At 48.8% G+C, this 20,128-nt stretch overlaps 1 protein-coding gene across 3 annotated transcripts in view; it reads left to right on the top strand.

The window, feature by feature from the left end:
- The window catches only part of LOC139278942 (early endosome antigen 1), a 1,017,310-nt gene that overhangs the window by 15,991 nt on the left and 981,191 nt on the right, over nucleotides 1–20,128 (top strand). For 2 of the 3 annotated variants that reach the window (XM_070898221.1, XM_070898219.1), the window contains exon 2: nucleotides 12,498–12,652. In XM_070898221.1, coding sequence (XP_070754322.1) covers nucleotides 12,498–12,652 — 155 coding nt within the window. The remainder of the gene's footprint in view (nucleotides 1–12,497; nucleotides 12,653–20,128) is intronic. The other variant, XM_070898220.1, reaches the window with a different exon arrangement.

Genomic DNA, 20,128 nt, shown 5'->3' with positions numbered 1-20,128 from the left:
TCAAAGTCCCTCCTTAACCCAGCACATCCCCTTTACACCGTGCATCTCTTCCCCCAGCTGCAGTCCCTTATCCTTGTGCAAGTGTATCCCTCCTCCAGCCTAAGTCCCTTATCCAAGTGCACGACCTTCCCCGGCCTGTCATAGATGGAGCATTGTGTGTGGATTGTTAACCGGTTTATTGGGTATGAAGTGAATAGTGACAGTGTCGTGACTTCTGGATTTCATCCACTCCATTGATGGCAGGTGTGGGTGTAAAGGGGGTTGGAAGAATGTGATTTGTCTTCCATGAGTTCTCTCCGCCACCCCCCCGCACCCCCAAACAACCAGGCTCTCTCTCTTTCCCCACCCTCTCAAAATCCAGGCGCTCATTCTGCCCTCAGCAACCAGGCTCTCTTTCCCCCCGCGCCCCCCAACCGGTCTCTCCGTCTCGCGCTCTCTCTCTCTTCTCCCCCCCCCCCTCAGTCTTCTCCCCCCCCCCCCCTCAGTCTTCTCCCCCCCCCCTCAGTCTTCTCCCCCCCCCCTCAGTCTTCTCCCCCCCCCCCCCCAGTCTTCTCCCCCCCCCCCAGTCTTCTCCCCCCCCCCCAGTCTTCTCCCCCCCCCCAGTCTTCTCCCCCCCCCCTCAGTCTTCTCCCCCCCCCTCAGTCTTCTCCCCCCCCCCCCTCAGTCTTCTCCCCCCCCCCTCAGTCTTCTCCCCCCCCCCCTCAGTCTTCTCCCCCCCCCCTCAGTCTTCTCCCCCCCCCCTCAGTCTTCTCCCCCCCCCCTCAGTCTTCTCCCCCCCCCCCTCAGTCTTCTCCCCCCCCCCCTCAGTCTTCTCCCCCCCCCCTCAGTCTTCTCCCCCCCCCTCAGTCTTCTCCCCCCCCCTCAGTCTTCTCCCCCCCCCTCAGTCTTCTCCCCCCCCCTCAGTCTTCTCCCCCCCCCCTCAGTCTTCTCCCCCCCCCCTCAGTCTTCTCCCCCCCCCCTCAGTCTTCTCCCCCCCCCCTCAGTCTTCTCCCCCCCCCCTCAGTCTTCTCCCCCCCCCCTCAGTCTTCTCCCCCCCCCTCAGTCTTCTCCCCCCCCCTCAGTCTTCTCCCCCCCCCTCAGTCTTCTCCCCCCCCCTCAGTCTTCTCCCCCCCCCTCAGTCTTCTCCCCCCCCCTCAGTCTTCTCCCCCCCCCTCAGTCTTCTCCCCCCCCCTCAGTCTTCTCCCCCCCCCTCAGTCTTCTCCCCCCCCCTCAGTCTTCTCCCCCCCCCTCAGTCTTCTCCCCCCCCCTCAGTCTTCTCCCCCCCCCTCAGTCTTCTCCCCCCCCCTCAGTCTTCTCCCCCCCCCTCAGTCTTCTCCCCCCCCTCAGTCTTCTCCCCCCCCCTCAGTCTTCTCCCCCCCCCTCAGTCTTCTCCCCCCCCCTCAGTCTTCTCCCCCCCCCTCAGTCTTCTCCCCCCCCCTCAGTCTTCTCCCCCCCCCTCAGTCTTCTCCCCCCCCCTCAGTCTTCTCCCCCCCCCTCAGTCTTCTCCCCCCCCTCAGTCTTCTCCCCCCCCTCAGTCTTCTCCCCCCCCTCAGTCTTCTCCCCCCCCCTCAGTCTTCTCCCCCCCCTCAGTCTTCTCCCCCCCCCTCAGTCTTCTCCCCCCCCCCTCAGTCTTCTCCCCCCCCCCTCAGTCTTCTCCCCCCCCTCAGTCTTCTCCCCCCCCCCTCAGTCTTCTCCCCCCCCCTCAGTCTTCTCCCCCCCCCTCAGTCTTCTCCCCCCCCTCAGTCTTCTCCCCCCCCTCAGTCTTCTCCCCCCCCTCAGTCTTCTCCCCCCCCTCAGTCTTCTCCCCCCCCTCAGTCTTCTCCCCCCCCTCAGTCTTCTCCCCCCCCTCAGTCTTCTCCCCCCCCTCAGTCTTCTCCCCCCCTCAGTCTTCTCCCCCCCCTCAGTCTTCTCCCCCCCCTCAGTCTTCTCCCCCCCCCCCTCAGTCTTCTCCCCCCCCCCTCAGTCTTCTCCCCCCCCCCTCAGTCTTCTCCCCCCCCCGCCTCAGTCTTCTCTCCCCCGCCTCAGTCTTCTCTCCCCCGCCTCAGTCTTCTCTCCCCCCGCCTCAGTCTTCTCTCCCCCCCTAGTCTTCTCTTCCCCCCCCCCCTCAGTCTTCTCTCCCCCCCCTCAGTCTTCTCTCCCCCCCCTCAGTCTTCTCTCCCCCCCCCTCAGTCTTCTCTCCCCCCCCCTCAGTCTTCTCTCCCCCCCCCTCAGTCTTCTCTCCCCCCCCCTCAGTCTTCTCTCCCCCCCCCTCAGTCTTCTCTCCCCCCCCCTCAGTCTTCTCTCCCCCCCCCTCAGTCTTCTCTCCCCCCCCCTCAGTCTTCTCTCCCCCCCCCTCAGTCTTCTCTCCCCCCCCCTCAGTCTTCTCTCCCCCCCCCTCAGTCTTCTCTCCCCCCCCCTCAGTCTTCTCTCCCCCCCCCTCAGTCTTCTCTCCCCCCCCCTCAGTCTTCTCTCCCCCCCCCTCAGTCTTCTCTCCCCCCCCCTCAGTCTTCTCTCCCCCCCCCTCAGTCTTCTCTCCCCCCCCCTCAGTCTTCTCTCCCCCCCCCTCAGTCTTCTCTCCCCCCCCCCTCAGTCTTCTCTCCCCCCCCCCTCAGTCTCTTCTCTCCCCCCCCTCAGTCTCTTCTCTCCCCCCCCTCAGTCTCTTCTCTCCCCCCCCCTCAGTCTCTTCTCCCCCCCCCCTCAGTCTTCTCCCCCCCCCTCAGTCTCTTCTCCCCCCCCCCTCAGTCTCTTCTCCCCCCCCCTCAGTCTCTTCTCCCCCCCCCTCAGTCTCTTCTCCCCCCCCCCTCAGTCTCTTCTCCCCCCCCCTCAGTCTCTTCTCCCCCCCCCCTCAGTCTCTTCTCCCCCCCCCCCTCAGACTCTTCTCCCCCCCCCCTCAGTCTCTTCTCCACCCCCCCTCAGCCTCTTCTCCCCCCCCCCCCCCTCAGTCTCTTCTCCCCCCCCCCCCTCAGTCTCTTCTCCCCCCCCCCCCCCCCCTCAGTCTCTTCTCCCCCCCCCCCCTCAGTCTCTTCTCCCCCCCCCCCTCAGTCTCTTCTCCTCCCCCCCCTCAGTCTCTTCTCCTCCTCCCCCCCCTTCTCTCTTCTCCTCCTCCCCCCCCTCTCTTCCCCTCAGACTGAACACTGTGAGCTCAAAGTAAAGTGTGACCATAGTCTTTTATTGCAGGTCTCCAGAGTACCTCTCCAACCTGTGAGGCCTCCTTTAAATACCTGTGCTTCCAAGGTATTATGGGATCCCTTGGGACTCCAGGGGATGAGCCCTCTGGTGGCTGTACAGAGTAAATGCAAGTTTACATATATAACAGAGGTGATCTAATTGAAACATAAAATTCTTAAGAGGCTTGTGATGCTGAGAAAATGATTCCCCTGGCTGGGGAATCTGGAAAACGGGGTCACAATCTCAAAGTAAAGGTTTGAGATGAGGAGAAATTTCTTCACTCAAAGGACCATTTTGTGGCGTATTTGAAGAGTTACACCCATTTTTTTTGAGCCCGACTTCGCCCCCAAAAAAGTTAAAGTTTCCCCATTCCAATTTTTGAATTTGGCGCCTCGCAGTCTGTCCTTTTGCTTTGGGGGGGGGGGCGGAGCCTAATGTCTGCGCTGAAAAAAGGATGCACCCCCTCCCTTCTGCACATGTGCGAATAAAAAAAAAAATGACGTTTTTTACGTGACTGGTATGGGCGCACATGTCCAGTACACCTGCCGGTCTGCATTCAGCCATTTTTAAAGAGCCAGTTGTGTGTGAGAACTTTAATTCTGAGTGGAAAAAATCGGAGCTGCACTATGCAATGCGGCAAAATGACCAAGAATTTTCACAGGACGAAGTGGAGGCCCTGGTTACTGTAATTGTGGCCAAATGGCAGGAGCTGGACAACAGCAGAGGTCATATAAAAGTTTCACCAAAAGAAATGCTGAAACCTGTCATTTATTCAACTATCATTGTCACCCATGTATAAGCTGACCTAAGTTGTACACCTCGAGAACATTGACCACAACGGGGTGAACTTGTGGGAGACACTCCTAACCTGTACTTTCAGGTATAAAAGGGGAAGCTCCACCCACCTTCATCACTTGAGATCTTGGTAATAAAGGTAACTGGTCACAGAGTGACCTTCTCTCAAATATGGGCCTCGTGTGCATTTATACTGTATAGTAAGGACATATCATTGGCGACGAGAAACTGGGATTTAAACCATGCGAGCATGGCCACTAGCAGCAGAGAAGAGAGGTACTGTGTTGGTGATGATTGGGACGACTTTATTGAGAGACTACAGCAAAGTTTTGTCACTAAGGAATGGTTGGGACAGGATTCGGCCGACAAATGCAGGGCTCATCTCCTGACAGTTTGTGGATCCAGACCGTGCTCCCTGATGAAGGACCTTCTAGCACCAGAGAAGCCGGCAGACAAGGTGCTCGAAGAGCTCAGTAAGTTGATTGGGGAACACCTTAAACCGGCGAGCAGCATGCACATGGCGAGACATCGGTTTTACACGCACCGGCGGCAAGAAGGGCAAAGCGTTCCTGACTTCGTGGCAGATCTCCGGCAGCTGGCGAGTCTGAGTTCCCAGATGCATGCAGAGCGGAGATGCTGCGAGACTTTTTTTATTGAGGGCATCGGGCACGCTGGTGTTTTCAGGAAACTGATTGAGACCAAAGACTTGACCTGAGAAGCGGCGACTCTGATAGCCCAGACATTTATCTCCGGGTAGGAAGAGATCAGAATGATGTATGACACAAATCTGGGCTCAAATGCGGCAAACAACCAGGGGGTCAACATTGTTAACGTGGCACGCAGTTCTCTAGGCAGACAAGGGCAATCGGACGTGCCCCAGCATGCAGTCGAAATCAAAGGGGGAATTCAACAGTGACAATGGCTAGCTGAACGGCAATTCATGCCATCGCAATGGACAATGCGGCCAGTAATGGGGCCATCAACACCTGTTAATGGTGCGCTTAAGGACAGTTACAGAGACAGTCAGAGACGATCGACTGGTAATGGACCTTTTTGTTTCCAACAACGGGGCCTCTAGCTCATGCTGGAGGTGTGGAGGCAAACACCCAGCCAGAGCTTGCAGATATCAGCAATATACCTGCAGAAACTGCAACGTCAGCGGTCACTTGGCGCGTATGTGCAGGAAGCCTGCAGCCAGATTGATGTACAAGGAGGACTGGCCTGATGTAAGCCCTATGAGGTCAAATGAATACTGGGGAAAATCGCTGGAAGCTGGAGTTCAGAGAGTTCATGGTGGAGCTCATATACCAGGACGCCACCGATAATGATGAGAGTCCTCCTCAATGGAGCGAAACACTGGGGCCAGCCAGTCCCTGATGAGTATCAAACAGTTCGAAAGGTTGTGGGTGTCCAAGGCCAGGAGGCCAAAATTATTGCCGATTGACGCACAGCTATGGACATATACAAAGGAGATCATTCCGGTGCGAGGCAGCGCCACGGTAGGCGTGGCCCACAAAGATTCGGAGAACAGGTTGCCACTCTGGATTGTCCCGGGGGACGGTCCCGCACTACTGGGGAGGAGTTGGCTTGCTGTCATGAACTGGAAATGGGGCAATGTCAATGCAATTTCTTCTGTGGAGCGAGAATCATGCTCACAGGTCCTGGACAAATTTGACTCATTATTTCAACCCGGCATTGGCACTTTCATGGGGGCCAAGGTAGTGATTCACATAAACCTGGATGCCAGGCCAGTATACCACAAGGCCAGAGCGGTGCCGTATGTGATACGGGAAAAGATAGAATGCGAATTGGACCGCCTGCTGAGGGAAGGCATCATCTCGCCAGTCGAATTCAGTGACTGGGCGGGCCCAATCGTGCCGGTAAAGGCAGATGGGTCGGTCAGGGTATGTGGCGATTACAAGGCCATCATCAATCGGGAGTCATTCCAAGACCAGTACCCGTTACCGAGAGCGGAGGACCTCTTTGCGACGCTATCCGGTGGCAAACTCTTTTCAAAATTGGACCTGACCTCGGCTTACATGACCAAGGAGCTGGCGAGTGAGTCGATGAAGCTGACCACCATCATGTCCCACAAGGGGTTGTTTGAGTATAACAGATGTGCATTCGGGATTCGTTCGGCCGTCGCGATCTTTCAGCAAAATATGGAAAGCCGCCTCAAGTCGATTCCAAGAACGGTGGTTTTTCAAGACGACATCCTCATCACGGGTCGCGATACTGAAGAACACCTCCACAACCTGGAGGAGGTGCTACGCAGACTGGACTGGGTAGGGCTGCGACTGAAAAAGGCGAAGTGCATCTTCTTAGCTCCAGAGGTAGAATTCCTGGGGAGGAGGGTAGCAGCAGACGGGATCAGATCTACTGCGTCCAAAATGGAAGCGATCCAGAGAGCACCCAGACGCCATAACACGACGGAGCTGCGTTCTTTCCTGGGGCTCTTGAACTATTTTGGTAACTTTATTCCCAAATTGAGCATGCTGTTAGAGCCGCTACACGTGCTCCTACGCAAAGATCGCGATTGGGTCTGGGCGGACAGCCAGGAAAGGGCTTTTGATAGAGCACGCAACTTGTTATGCTCCAACAAACTGTTAACGTTATATGACCCGTGTAAGAAACTTGTTCTAACGTGCGGTGCGTCGTCCTATAGGGTCGGTTGTGTGTTGCAGCATGTGAATGCCAATGGTCAGTTACAGCCGGTAGCTTATGCTTCCAGAAGTCTGTCCCAGGCAGAACGGGGCTACGGGATGGTAGAAAAGGAAGCGTTAGCATGTGTATATGCAGTAAAAAAAAAATGCACCAGTACCTGTTTGGCAGGAAATTTGAGCTGGAGACAGATCACAAACCGCATTACGTCCCTTTTGGCCGACAACAAGGTCATAAATGCGAATGCATTGGCCCGCATACAGAGGTGGGCACTTACGTTAGCCGCCTATGACTATACAATTCGGCACAGACCGGGCACTGAAAACTGCGCCGATGCACTCAGCAGGCTCCCACTAGCCACCACTGAGGGGGCAACTTCGCTTAATGCTGAGCTGGTCATGGCTGTTGAAGCTTTCGAACGTGAAGGCTCATCTGTGACAGCCCGTCAGATTAAAGTCTGGACAAATAAAGACCCGCTACTGTCTTTAGTTAAGAACTGTGTCCTGAATGGGGACTGAGCAGCCACGTACGGGGCATGCCCTGAGGAATTTAAACCGTTTCATAGGCGCAAGGATGAACTCTCGATTCAGGCCGATTGCCTACTATGGGGAAACCGAGTAGTCATGCCCCAGATGGGCAGAGAGTTGTTTTTATCAGAGAACTTCACAATGAGCACCCGGGCATTGCCATGATGAAGGCAATTACCAGGTCACACATTTGGTGGCCAGGGATAGATGCAGACCTGGAACTTTGTGTTTGCAGGTGCAACACGTGCTCAGCTGGGCAACGCACCAAGGGAAGCCCCCCTTAGCCCCTGGTCCTGACCCGCCAAGCCATGGTCACGCATCCATGTGGACTACGCAGGTCCTTTCAAGGGAAAAATGTTTTTGGTTGTAGTAGACGCCTACTCCAAATGGATTGAGTGTGCTATTTTAAATTCAAGCACATCGTCTGCCACGGTAGAAAGTCTACGGGCAAGGTTCGCCGCCCATGGTCTACCGGATGTCTTGGTCAGCGACAATGGCCCGTGCTTCACAAGCACTGAATTCTAGGACTTCATGGCAGGCAATGGAATCAACCATGTCAGAACGGCACCGTTTAAGCCTGCCTCAAACGGCCAGGCGGAATGAGCAGTGCAGATAATCGAACGGGATGCTCAGAATCCAAGGGGGTTCCCTACAAACCTGCTTATCACACTTCCTGTTGGCCAATAGATCCCGACCACACTCGCTCAAAGGGGTTCCACCCGCAGAGCTGCAAATGAAAAGGAAGCTCAAAACCAGGTTATCCCTTATACACCTTACTATGAAAGAAATTGTTGAGAGCAGGCGTCAGTCACAATGTGACTACCATGACGGGAATGCGAGGGCGCGATGTATTGATGTCAATGACCCTGTTTTTGTCCTTAATCACGCTGCAGGGCCCAAATGGCTTGCAGGCACTGTGATTGCCAAAGAGGGGAATAGGGTTTTGGTAGTTAAACTTGCCAATGGACAAATCTGCCGCAAACACGTGGATCAAACTAAAAGGAGTTTCAGCAACCCCATAGAAGAAGCAGTGGAAGAACACGACGTAGAGTTTACTCCACCACAGGTGACCGAACACCGGAACCAAGTGGAGGAGAGCCCAGTCACTGTGGGCAGTCCGGACAGGCCTGAGGCACCGCAAACAGCAGACACTCAGGCTAGCACCCAACAACCAGAGCCCCAACTCAGGTGCTCTACAAGGGAGCGTAAATCACCAGAGAGACTTAACCTGTGATTCCAATAAGACTTTGGGGGGTGGTGATGTCATGTATTCAACTATCATTGTAACCCATGTATAAGCTGACCTAAGTTGTACACCTTGAGAACATTGACCACAAGGGGGCGAACTTGTGGGAGGCACTCCTAACCTAGACTTTCAGGTATAAAAGGGGAAGCTCCACCCACCTTCATCACTTGAGGTCTTGGTAATTAAAGTAACTGGTCACAGAGTGACCTTCCCTCAAGTATGGGCCTCGTGTGCATTTATACAGTATAGTAAGGACATATCAGAACCAACTTGCAGAGGATTACTGTGCAATGGTGACCACCCCGAGGTCTGGAGGCCAGTGGAAAAAGAAGTGACAAGACCTTGGTCAAACAGTTAGTGTAAGTAATATTTTCATTTATTCACTGGAATTACAATTGTAAATGTGACCATGTGTCTCTCCCACCCAGCAGAAAGACGCCCTCTGTAAAAAGTTATATTTTCATCTTTGCAGAGGAAGGTGGCACACAACAAAAGAGAGCACTCGAACAGGAGGAGGTCCGGCAAATCTGCAACCACTGGCATTTGTCGAAGAGAGGGTCGCTGCTTTGATGTCCTACCTGGAGAAAAGCAACCACCACTGCACAAGCTGGGCCCACACTCAAGGGAGAGGGTAAATCTTGCAAATTCCACTTTGAGCTAGCAGTGCTTCAGTTCATGGGGATGTCTCCATCTGCTACGCTTCGGTTGATGCAATGTGCTGTCATTCATCGTGGTCCTTCAAATGAGCCTGCTGCCTGCGCTGTGTGAGCCTACTCATGCCACCCTGCCCCCTCCTCTGCTGCTAACCATTTGTTCTGTTATATTTTGCAGAACTTGAGGCCAACCCTGACTAGGCTGAAGCCAATGCAGAAGAAGATTCAGATGCAGAGGAGCCTGAAGAGGAGAACATCCTCCAATCCCACCTTCAGACCAAGAGCTTGGGGGTGGGGTGGGGGGGGAAGGGGGTGGATGAAGCCCCCACTCTTGTACTCACACTGGAGGAGGTGCTGGTGCCGCCCATTGAGCTGCCAGCCTGAGTGGTAACATTTAATGGTTTCACACTGTCCGAGGCTGTGGGTCACAGTGGGCTGCAGAGTGCCTCAACCAGGGCCCTACCGTTCGAGGCTGCGGGTCTGAGTGGGGTGCTGCAAGCCACACCCAGGGTGAGGAGGGGAAGGAGAGCTCGACAGCGTGCTCCTGAGATGCAGGATGTAACAGATGTGGTTCAGATGATGGCAGAGAGTGGGGAGAGCATTGACCTTACGCGATCACTCCTGGACACCATCAGTGGGGTGGGTGATGAGGTATCGGGAGAAGTAACAACACTCTCGCGAGAAATGGGAACACTTTCTGGGCATATTAGGGATGGAATGTCGCAGGTAGTTGAGATGTTGGCGGAGCACATGAGGGAGGTAATGTCGCAGGTAGCTGCTGCAATAAGGGAACGCGCCTAGACCCCGCGGCCATTGACTGAATCAACTGCCACTCCCACTCCAATCCCCACACCAACCTCAAGAGGCCCAAGCCGGGCTTTCCACATTACCGCCTGCCCACGCTCCCAACAAGAAGTGCGCATTATCCGAGATGCTTGCAAGAGTAAGCTTGGTACCAACCCGAGAAACGCTGCGCCACCGCCAGTGGGCAGGGTTGGAGTCAACAAGACTAAGCGCAGTGGTCGGTCTTAGAATAAGGTGGAGGAGAGATGGGTGGAGCCTTTCTTTGCTGCTGCTGTTATTGATATTGTTACTGTTGTAACTGTTCTCCAATTCAAAGTTTTTTGGAAATGATGTAAATTTACAAGTTTATAAGTTTGTAAGTGATCTTAAGGTTTGAAAGTGATCTTAACTGAAAACTTTAAAGTTTGATATAAGAATATTTTTATTTAAGTTAAGTACAAACAAGTGTTAAACTTTTGAATAAAATAAATTTAAATTATAACAGAATCATTTCCATTATTTGTTCCATCAACACAACATCACGGAACAGGTCCAAACAATAAACATGGCCCATTTGGAATAGTCACCGCTGAGCCTTCAGGCAGCAAAGCATTCACGGATGAGCTGCTGGCGCAAGGCTCGAGCAATCGTGAAAGGGGCACGATGGCCCGCCCTCCTCCGCCGTCGTGCTCCGGGTTCAGGTAGTTGCATGGCTTCCTCGTCCTCCTCTTCGTCATCTGCATCTTCCTCCTCTTCATCAGCCACTCTCACCTCAGGTGGGTCTTCTACCAGCTGCTGCTGCTTCATGATGGCTCAGTTATGCAACAGACAACAGTGAACTATTGTATTGCAAGTAGCCTCCGGAATGGTCCAGGCATCGGAAACACTGCTTCAAGATGCCAATGGTCCTCTCGTATGCTGCACGTCGCAATGTGCGTCATGTTGTATTCCCGGTCAGCTTTGGTCCAGGTTACACGTAGGGGTATCGTGAGCCAGGTGGTGAGGCCATACCCTTTGTCCCCCAGCAGCCAGCTCTGCCCTTCTGGCTGCTGCTGAAATATGGTAGATCTCGCGCTCCTGCGTTGGATGAACGCATCATGGGTGCTCTCAGGTTATCTCGCATCAACTGTCATGGTGCGATGCATGTCATCACAGACGAGCTGCACGTTCATGGAGTTTAAGCCTTTTCTGTTCCTGTACATCTCGGAATCCTCCAAATGTGCTTGCAAGGCAATGTGAGTACAATCAATGCAACCCCTGTACCTTGGGGAAGCCAGCAATCCTGGAGAAGCCCACAGTTCTCTCGCATTGCCTGGACGGTCATGGGGAAATTTATGTCATCATTCCTCCGGGCATATAGTGCAGCAGTCACTTGCTGAATGCAGATATGCGTTGCATATTGGGAAATGGTGCACAGATTCCCAGTTGTGGCCTGGAATGATCCAGATGCATAAAATGAAAGTGCAGCTGTAACCTTCACTTAAACTGACAAAGCAGTCCTCCTGACTCTTCGAGGGTGCAGGTCTGCTTTTATTAGCTCACAGATCTTGGTTACTACTACTTTGCGGGAATGCAATCTTCTCACACGGTCTGCATCACTCCGGTGCAGGTATGAACACCTGTCTCGATATACCTGATGTGGGTAAGACCTCCTGCCCATCATCCTACGTGCTGTGAGGTTCTTCAGGTGATGCTGCTTAATCAATCTTCTCCACAGCACCATCATGCAGAAGGCTTGCACGAGGTATGGCATTGTCAATATTGCCCCCATAATTAAATTGTAGCTTTGCAACAACTTCAAAGCACTCACGCCTCTTTTTTTTCCTCTCTCTCTCCAAGATGCACGCCCTAGTATGGACCACAACCTGGTCTGCGCATGCACAATAGGCTTGCTTAGAACGGGAAGCTAGTCATTTAATGAAGACATTTGGGACAACAAAGTGTAATGCAATTCTTGAATTTGAGATTTTTTTCCAAGTACCACCCCGCCACCTCTCCTCTCCTCACCTGGCTCGGGTCAGAGCGTCGGCCGGCAAAATCGCTCCCTCGTCCGAACACGGGCTCGGTTTCTCCCCACCCCCGGGCTTGTTTTGAGGCTGCTGAGGTGGACAGTATTGAAGATAAAAACCAAGCTTTTAGAACTTGATAATTTATAGCCTAAAGGTTCTCATCTTTTTATAAAAGAAATATAAGTGGGTGGCAGTTCAGTTCGGCTTTCACCCGCCCCCTTCCCCCTCCTGGGCTTCTTTTGAAGCCGAGCCCCTGTGTCCAGGCGAGGGAGCGATTCTGCTGGCCAGTGCTCCAATCCTTGAGCCCGGTGAGGAGACGTTTGGTGGTGGGGTGGTACTTCCAATTTTTCCCTTTTGACTTTGAAAAAATTAAGATTTATGATGCATATTCTCTGCCTTCTTGACTCCCTCCAAAACTTCGGCTAAAAACAATGGCGTCTTCTGCGCCGATTTTGTAATGTATGCTGATTTTTCTTAAGTGCCCAGAAGGTTTTTTGGGAGTGGTCACATATGCTGTGCTAGGAAAAATGTAAGTTGCTTAAATTTGGAAAAACTGGCACAGACGTTGGGTTACGCCCCCGTCACACAAAATGACACACAAAATCGTAACCTCTCTCTCTGTGTTGGTGTGCAGGGCATATTTTAGATATAAAAAATGCACCATTTTTTTCCCATCTGTAATTTGCGTTTTCTTTAGCAGGAGGTCTTGCGGTAAGATTTGGATATAGTTGTGACGTTGGAACCGTGCCTCCACCAGAGATGCAGGAACTACTTGGTGAATTCCGAGCACTATATCAGGAACGATTACACCGGTTAGAAGCCTTAAATGATGGAAGAGAAGAAACTCTTGGGGTTTGTTTCAGCTCCTAATTATGCTAAATTAGAAAATGTTTATTCTGAAAACCTATTTAATAATTTATAAGGTTGTTTGCAGTTTAATTGTATAATTAAATTAAAATACGAAATTGAAAAAAGGGCAATACTGTGCATAATTGCGCTACTTCAAGTGATTTGTTGGGTGAATAAGTTACATTATGCAATATAATATTTTTGTGAATGACCTTTTGGCAATAGCAAATGAATCTTATCTATTGCTCATTTATTGTTGCTGCAGACATCTATCTCACTCGATTGTGGGTTGGGTATAACATTGCCATTTCCAGTCAGTACCAGTTTTGTGTTGTTTGGCCCAGTAGACTAGAAAGTGGGTTGAGACTATTTAATCCCACTCAAGTTACTTACCACCTCAGGTGCAGCCAGCAGAGTGAGATTTTCTTGCCATTAATCAGGGCTGTGTTCAAACCCAGGTCTTTGACTATGTTAAGTTCATTAATCTTTTAATTCTATCAACCAGTTGTAACTTTCTGTATTACCTTAAATTTTTCACTTGTAGAGTATGTAAGGTCAGCTGCTTGTATTTATGGTTATGCTGTGAAGATCTAAATTTAATAATTCTGAAGACTATAAAGCGAACAATTAAATTTAAAGGCCCCACAACAAAAGTAAATTAATGTTGATTTACTTCTTAAGACAAATTCCGATTAGAAGTATAATTTCAGGATTGGAAAATCAAGTTTATTATCTTGATAGGTTAGTGCAAACTATTGAACATTATTGTACTGTAATAAAAGTGACATTTTAATCAATACTATCAAATGCATTAGCGTGTTAACATGGAAAAGCTTTTTGCTCTTGTTTAACAAGGTTCATCATTAGCTCCGTACTGCTTGCTTATCTACTAAATGTAGAGTTGAACGTCAAAATTGAGTATTTACTGTTATGTAATATACAGCCCATTTACTACTGTATAAATATGTAGTGCAGTTATATTCCTCTGTTTTATTTATTGCTTTGTTTATGTTTCTGTTTGTATTGATCTAGACATGATCACAGGATATTATGCAGCTTTCTCTCTTTCCCGCCCCCCCCCACACCCAATGCAAAACACTTAGCAAAGGATGTTTTGAAAGAATATTGTCCTCTGATCATTTTTTGTGAAATGTTTATTTCCCATTACAGAAGCTCACTAAAAATAGAATTTAGTGTTAAATGGTTTATCGTAAAATATCGATAAAACCATGCAGCTCTTCTGGCTATCAGTTTGATTTCTTATTTATTTTGAAAGTACCAGCAGTATTATACTATTTTACAAACTTAACCCTCGGCCTGCCAACGGGTGCAGGAAAAATATGTATCGCAGGGCAAGTCGTGTTTATAAAAACAAAAGTTTTCAGCTTGTATTTTTATTTAAATTGAAAAATCAAGGTCAACGGCCTGTAGTGCCTTTGTTGAAAAGAGTAAAACAGAAGAGAGAAATTGAAAAATAATGATTAAATTTTTTTTTGTAAACCCAAACTTCATCTAAAGATTGCAGAAAGAAGAAACGATTGAGGAATTCCATATTTAAGGTCTTGAGTAAGATCGAGTTAGCGTAGAGATTGTGGGATGAGTCTTGGATTTCTGTACAGTGGAATTGTAGGGAAGAGCAAGTGTGCTGGAATGATGCATTGGATTTTAGAAAGAAGAGATGGAAATTTAGAGAAGATTGGGCATCGAAGTTTTGATTAAACCAGAGAAAGTTTTGAAAGATTGTGATCGGGCAGAGATTTTGGTGGCTGGAGCTGAGTGAGTTACCACTGATTTAAGTTACAATTCTTTCATTCTGTCCAAGAGCATGAAAAAATCCTCCCAGATTTGGACCAAAATTTAGAAGAATTACTTAAGAATTAGGAGCAGGAGTAAGCCATTTGGCCCTTCGAGCATGCTTCACCATCATCTTCATACCGTGAACAGGCTTGAGATTTATAGAATTCATAAATGCCGAGCCCCTCAGGGGGTTGGGGTGGGAAGAAGAGTGTTCGGCATGAAAAAGGAAACTGAGCTTCTTTGAGGCTGCTTTAGCAATGGAAAAGATGCAGCAGTTCCATTTAACGTCAAAGAGGATGGGGAGGCATAAAATGTTGAATTCTGATTATGGTGGAGTAAGAGTAGAGCAATCAAAGATAAGAGCTGCTGGTTAGAACTTCTCGAAGATGTGAAGAATGTGTATCTTTCAAGAACTGAAAGAAACGAGGGCTTTTTTTGTCCCACTGCATGCAGGAGAACAAGATGAAGTAATTCAGCCACACTGAGAAGGCTGAAGATTGTGAGCACTGACAGCATACAATATTAAGGAAGTTGAATATAGAATGGAACTATCAGTAAAAAAATTTGACGGGTTGAATGATGAGGGAGGTCACTTATGTGAAGAATGAACAGAGCAGGAGAGAGGACCGAGCCCTAGGAATCTTTACGTTAAGTCAAAAGGATGAGCCATCAACTGGAGAACAGAGCAATTTGAGATGACACTATAGCCATGAGCACAGCTTTATTTGGAGGTCACATGATGGTATCTTGTTTAAAAATGCAGTGTCAGACCTTCGTCAAAAGCTTTGGAGACATCCAAAGGAATGAGAAATGATTGATCACCATGTTCAAGAGCAGACTCCCAGTGGTGCATAAAATAGGCAACAAGATAACCAAAAGAATGGGCATTAAAAATTCCATAATTCTCAATCATAGATTTGGCAAAACTTTTAATGAGATGCATAATTTGAGAATCAACAGCTGTTTCCAAAACTTTGGAAGTACCAATGCAGTCGTCATCATGGGCAGTCCCTTGAAATCGAGGAAGACTTGCTTCCACTCTAAAAGTGAGTTCTCAGGTGACTGAACAGTCCAATATGGGAATTACAGTCTCTGTCACAGGTGGGATAGACAGTCGGAGGAAAGGGTGGGTGGGAAGTCTGTTTTGCCGAACGCTCCTTCTGCTGTCTGCGTTTGTTTTTCTGTATGCTCTCGGCGACGAAACTCGAGGTGCTCAGCGCCCTCCCGGATGCTCTTCCTCCACTTAGGGTGGTCTTTAGCCAGGGTCTCCCAGGTGTTGGTGGGGATGTTGCACTTTATCAAGGAGGCTTTGAGGGTGTCCTTGAAACATTTCCTCTGCTCACTTGGGGCTCGCTTGCTATGTAGGAGTTCCGAGTAGAGCGCTTGCTTTGGGAGTCTTGTGTCGGGCATGCGAACAATGTGGCCTGCCCAACGGAGCTGGTCAAGTGTGGTCAGTGCTTCGATGCTGGGGATGTTGGCCTGATCGAGAACACTAACGACGGTGCGTCTGTTCTCCCAGGGGATTTGCAGGATCTTGCGGAGACATTGTTGATGGTATTTCTCCAGCGATTTGAGATGTCTACTGTATATGGTCCACGTCTCTGTGCCATACAGGAGGGAGGGCATCACTACAAGCCTGTAGACCATAAGCTTGGTGCCAGATTTGAGGGCCTGATCTTTGAACACTCTCTTCCTCAGGCGGCTGAAGGCTGCGCTGGCGCACTGGAGGATGTCTGCCCTTGCTGATAGTCGGCTCCTGAAGTATGGAACGTGATGCACATTGCCCAGGGCCGCGCCATGGATCTTGATGACTGGGGGGGCAGTGCTGTGTGGCGAGGTCAGGTTGGTGGAGGACCTTTATCTTACGGATGTTTAGTGTAAGGCCCATGCTTTCGTACGCCTCGGTGAAGATGTTGACGATGACTTGTAGTTCAGCCTCTGTGCGCAGACGCAAGCGTCGTCCGCGTACTGTAGCTCGACGACAGAGGATGGGACGGTCTTGGATCTGGCCTGGAGGCGACGAAGGCTGAACAGGTTCCCACTGGTTCTGTAGTTTAGTTCCACTCCAGTAGAGAGCTTGTTGAGTGTGAGGTGGAGCATTGCAGCGAGGAAGATCGAGAAGAGCGTTGACGCAATGACGCAGCCCTACTTGACCCCGGTCCGGACGTGGATTGGATCTGTGATGGATCTGTTGGTCAGGATCACAGCTTGCATGTCGTTGTGGAGCAGGTGGAGGATGACAAACCTTTGGGAGCAGCTGAAACAGAGGAGGACGTTCCATAGTCCCTTGCGGTTAACAGTCTCAAAGGCCTTTGTAGGTTCAAAGGAAGGCCATGTACAAAGGTTGGTGCTGTTCCCTGCATTTCTCTTGCAGTTGTCGTGCCATAAAGATCATATCCGTTGTTACCCCATAGTGGACGGAATCCGTACTGGGACTCCGGGAGGAGCTCCTCAGCCACAGGGAGAAGATGGTTGAGTAAGATTCTAGCGATGCCTTTTCCAGTGGCTGATAACAGGGAGATTCCTTTATAGTTGCTGCAGTCGGACTTGTCCCCTTTTTTTAAAGATGGTCATGATTACTGCATCTCTCAGATCTCCTGGTATGCTCTTCTCCTTCCAGATGAGGTCATGCAAAGGTAATGGAGCAACAGTTAGGGTAAGAGAGATCACCATGCTGCGCCAGGATATACATGAATAAATTTGCAAGGAAAAGGAGAGGTGGATTGGGAATAAGAGACATTGACAAATTGCATAAGTTTATAATCTGCAAGCTACAAGGGATACCCAGCTTGGTGGTATGTCTCGCTGGATTGAGGAACTCCAGATTGGTTCCAATGTGGTCCAGTTGCAAAACTGTTCAGAATGAAAAGAAGTGATGAATAATGTCTGTGGAGGCAGTGAGGGAGTTTTAACCCTCAAGGAGGTGTGAGTTGCTGGCAGGTGGGGAACCCGCCTCCAACACGCCTACTTGCAGTTTTAACAGAGAGTCGGGGAGTAGGCGACCAATCTGATCTCGGGAGGCTTGTCAGTCAGTAAAAGCTTTTAAGGTAGCTCCGTGTCTCCATTTTAACAGGAGTTTAATTTTTAACCCATGAAGGCTGGATTTCCCAGGGCTCGGGAAACCTGGCAGGTAAAAGGTGGGAAGGGCTGAATCCATAAGGTAATTGAATTTTACAGCATTGTTTGTGGGCTAGGAGGAGCAGGAGTTTTTCTTCCAGGCCCAAGAAGCTTACTTTTTTTTAAATAGACCCTGCTATTGACCGACCCACCCTCTGCCCTCTGCAATCTCTGACTCTCCTGCCCACCCCCACCCTCTGCAATCCCTGCGATTTCTGACTCCACCCCCCCACCCTCCCAGAACTGACAAAAGGTCGTCTACCTGAAACGTTAACTCTGTTTCTCTCTCCACAGATGCTGCCTGACCTGCTAATTATTTCCAGCATTTTGTTTTTAAACCAGTAAAGCTGTTGGTCTTTACGCTAATGATAGTGGGGGGTGGTGGAGTCTGAATTATTTTGTATTTTTGAATACATCGAATTTTCTCACCTTTTTATTGTCTGGATCATTTTTTTTAAATTAAATTATTTTAAGACTAAAATAACTTTTTTTTTAAAGACAAGGTTAACTTCTGTAACTCTTAGTACCACGCTGAGCAATTAACTTTCCCACGAGGTCATTGTTGGAGCTATGGAAAGGCTGTTTGTTTCTTGACCAATCATGTAATTTGAGTGGAAGAGCATTATTTATTCTCTGTGATGCATATCCCAAATTGTGGACTTCAGGCGTACTCTTGTGCTTACATTGGGTTCCTAAAAGGAATTGAGAACCACATAATAGCCTGATACGAAAGTTCTAATGAGTACAGAGATCACAGGCAATTTTGATTATTAACTAATATAGTGTTGCCAACAAATTTTTGATTTTCATTAAATCTTAATTTATTGTTTATTGAGATTTCTCTCTCTAATCCACATGAATTGTCTGCATTAATACAATAGTACAAAGTTTGGCAGTGTTTTGTGGATGATTGAATGTGCCTTGTTTTTGACTCTGGCACTGGTCGGTATAGATAAATTAACACATTCTGTTCAAACAATCCATCATGGACTTTCAGCAATTCTGTTCCTGCAATTCTGTAAATGGCCTAATATTATTATTTTCATTGGATTTCTGCTAAAATTGATAACTACTCCTTTATCAAACTGTTCCTTTGCAAAAAGAAGTAAGGCATTTTAGAAGCTAGTTATCTGCATAATGGCTGAAATGATCCAAATTATTAACCTTTAATTTTGCTGTGATGGCTTGTCAATCAAAGTAATAGTGTTGTGTTCTGAAAACATTATAGACATTATTGTTATGTTTTGTGTTCCTTGCTGAAGTACAGTTGTATCTGTGAACACTGAACTTGTCATTGCAATCTTTGAAAACTGATTTGTTAATTTTACTTGCATTTGGACTGGTTTTTGGAGTTGACTAATTGAGTGCAACAGTATCCTGAATTCAGTATCATGAAATCCTCAAAGTAAGTATTTTTTCACAGCAACGCTGGCAATAAAATATCACGATTAAATGTAAGTAAACTCTTTAAAATTAATTTTATTCATAAATTTTTAGATGAAAATAAATGATAATTATACCAGAGAATGGGCCTCGTGTGGCTGTCCAAAGAAAATGGTGGGAGTGCTGACGGCACTGACTGCCCATTGAGATGTTTTGGGCTGGGTCCTCTTGATAGTTATCTTTTTGGTTTGTTTGAGTTACTGTTTTTGGCAGGAAATCTTTTGAGGCAGAATGCCCCATGTGATATTGGTAATAATAATTGGTCCTTTAGAAAGACTCAACCCTCCCATTTTTACACGGGTTTGGAATTCTGGTTTGCACCCAATAGGGGAAGGCTTGGTTTAAGATAGAGAGCAGCATCAGATGGACACCCATGCTGTCGATGTGCTTTTCCCAGTCTAATTTGCAGTCCCCAAAATGGTGAAGGAATTCAGGTACTAGTCATACCAATGCAAATAAACTGTGACTTGGAAAAATCAACTCTTGTATAGGAAGAACCAATGCATTCCTTCAGGTTTTCATATGATACTAGTGCCATTGTTGAAGTCAGGTTTTTAGATGCTCCGAGATGATATGAAGTTTTGGACTGTAATGCTTTGCTTTCGATGGTCAGGAAATAGCTTATGTTACCAACAATGTCTCATTTCTCTCCAAAATGGAGTATGTATACATGCAGCCTAATGAATAAAAGAGACTGTTGGGTAAATTCAGCACACCTCGCAGAGGTGCTTAATTGTATTCCAACCCGAGCTCCTTCTGAGTGCGAATCCCTTCTGGGCACGTGGAAGTGGGATGACTGAATTTCGCCTTTGGTGTAATAGTCCTCATTTAAAAAAAAAAAATTAGCCTCTAGTCACCATAAAACCTATTTTGTCATTGCAGAATCTGATTCTGTGGTTATGACTTTTTTATTTTTGTATACCAAGTCCCTTGATTTGTATTTAGAAATTAAGGGCAAAAGAAACCTTTTTTCACAGAGATTGTGAAGCTGTGGAACGTGTTATCGGAGCAGAGACCTGTCTGCATTTAAGAATAAGTTAGATAGGTGGTTGAAGAAAAGAATAAAGGGACATGAAAATAGAGCGGACGGACACCTGAGATTCGGATTACTGCTCATGTGGA

Source organism: Pristiophorus japonicus, chromosome 13 (genome assembly GCF_044704955.1).
Source record: "Pristiophorus japonicus isolate sPriJap1 chromosome 13, sPriJap1.hap1, whole genome shotgun sequence".
NCBI lineage: Eukaryota > Metazoa > Chordata > Chondrichthyes > Pristiophoridae > Pristiophorus > Pristiophorus japonicus.
The sequence above is the reverse complement of the archived record's forward strand: the minus strand, read 5'-3'. Positions and strand labels throughout refer to the sequence as shown.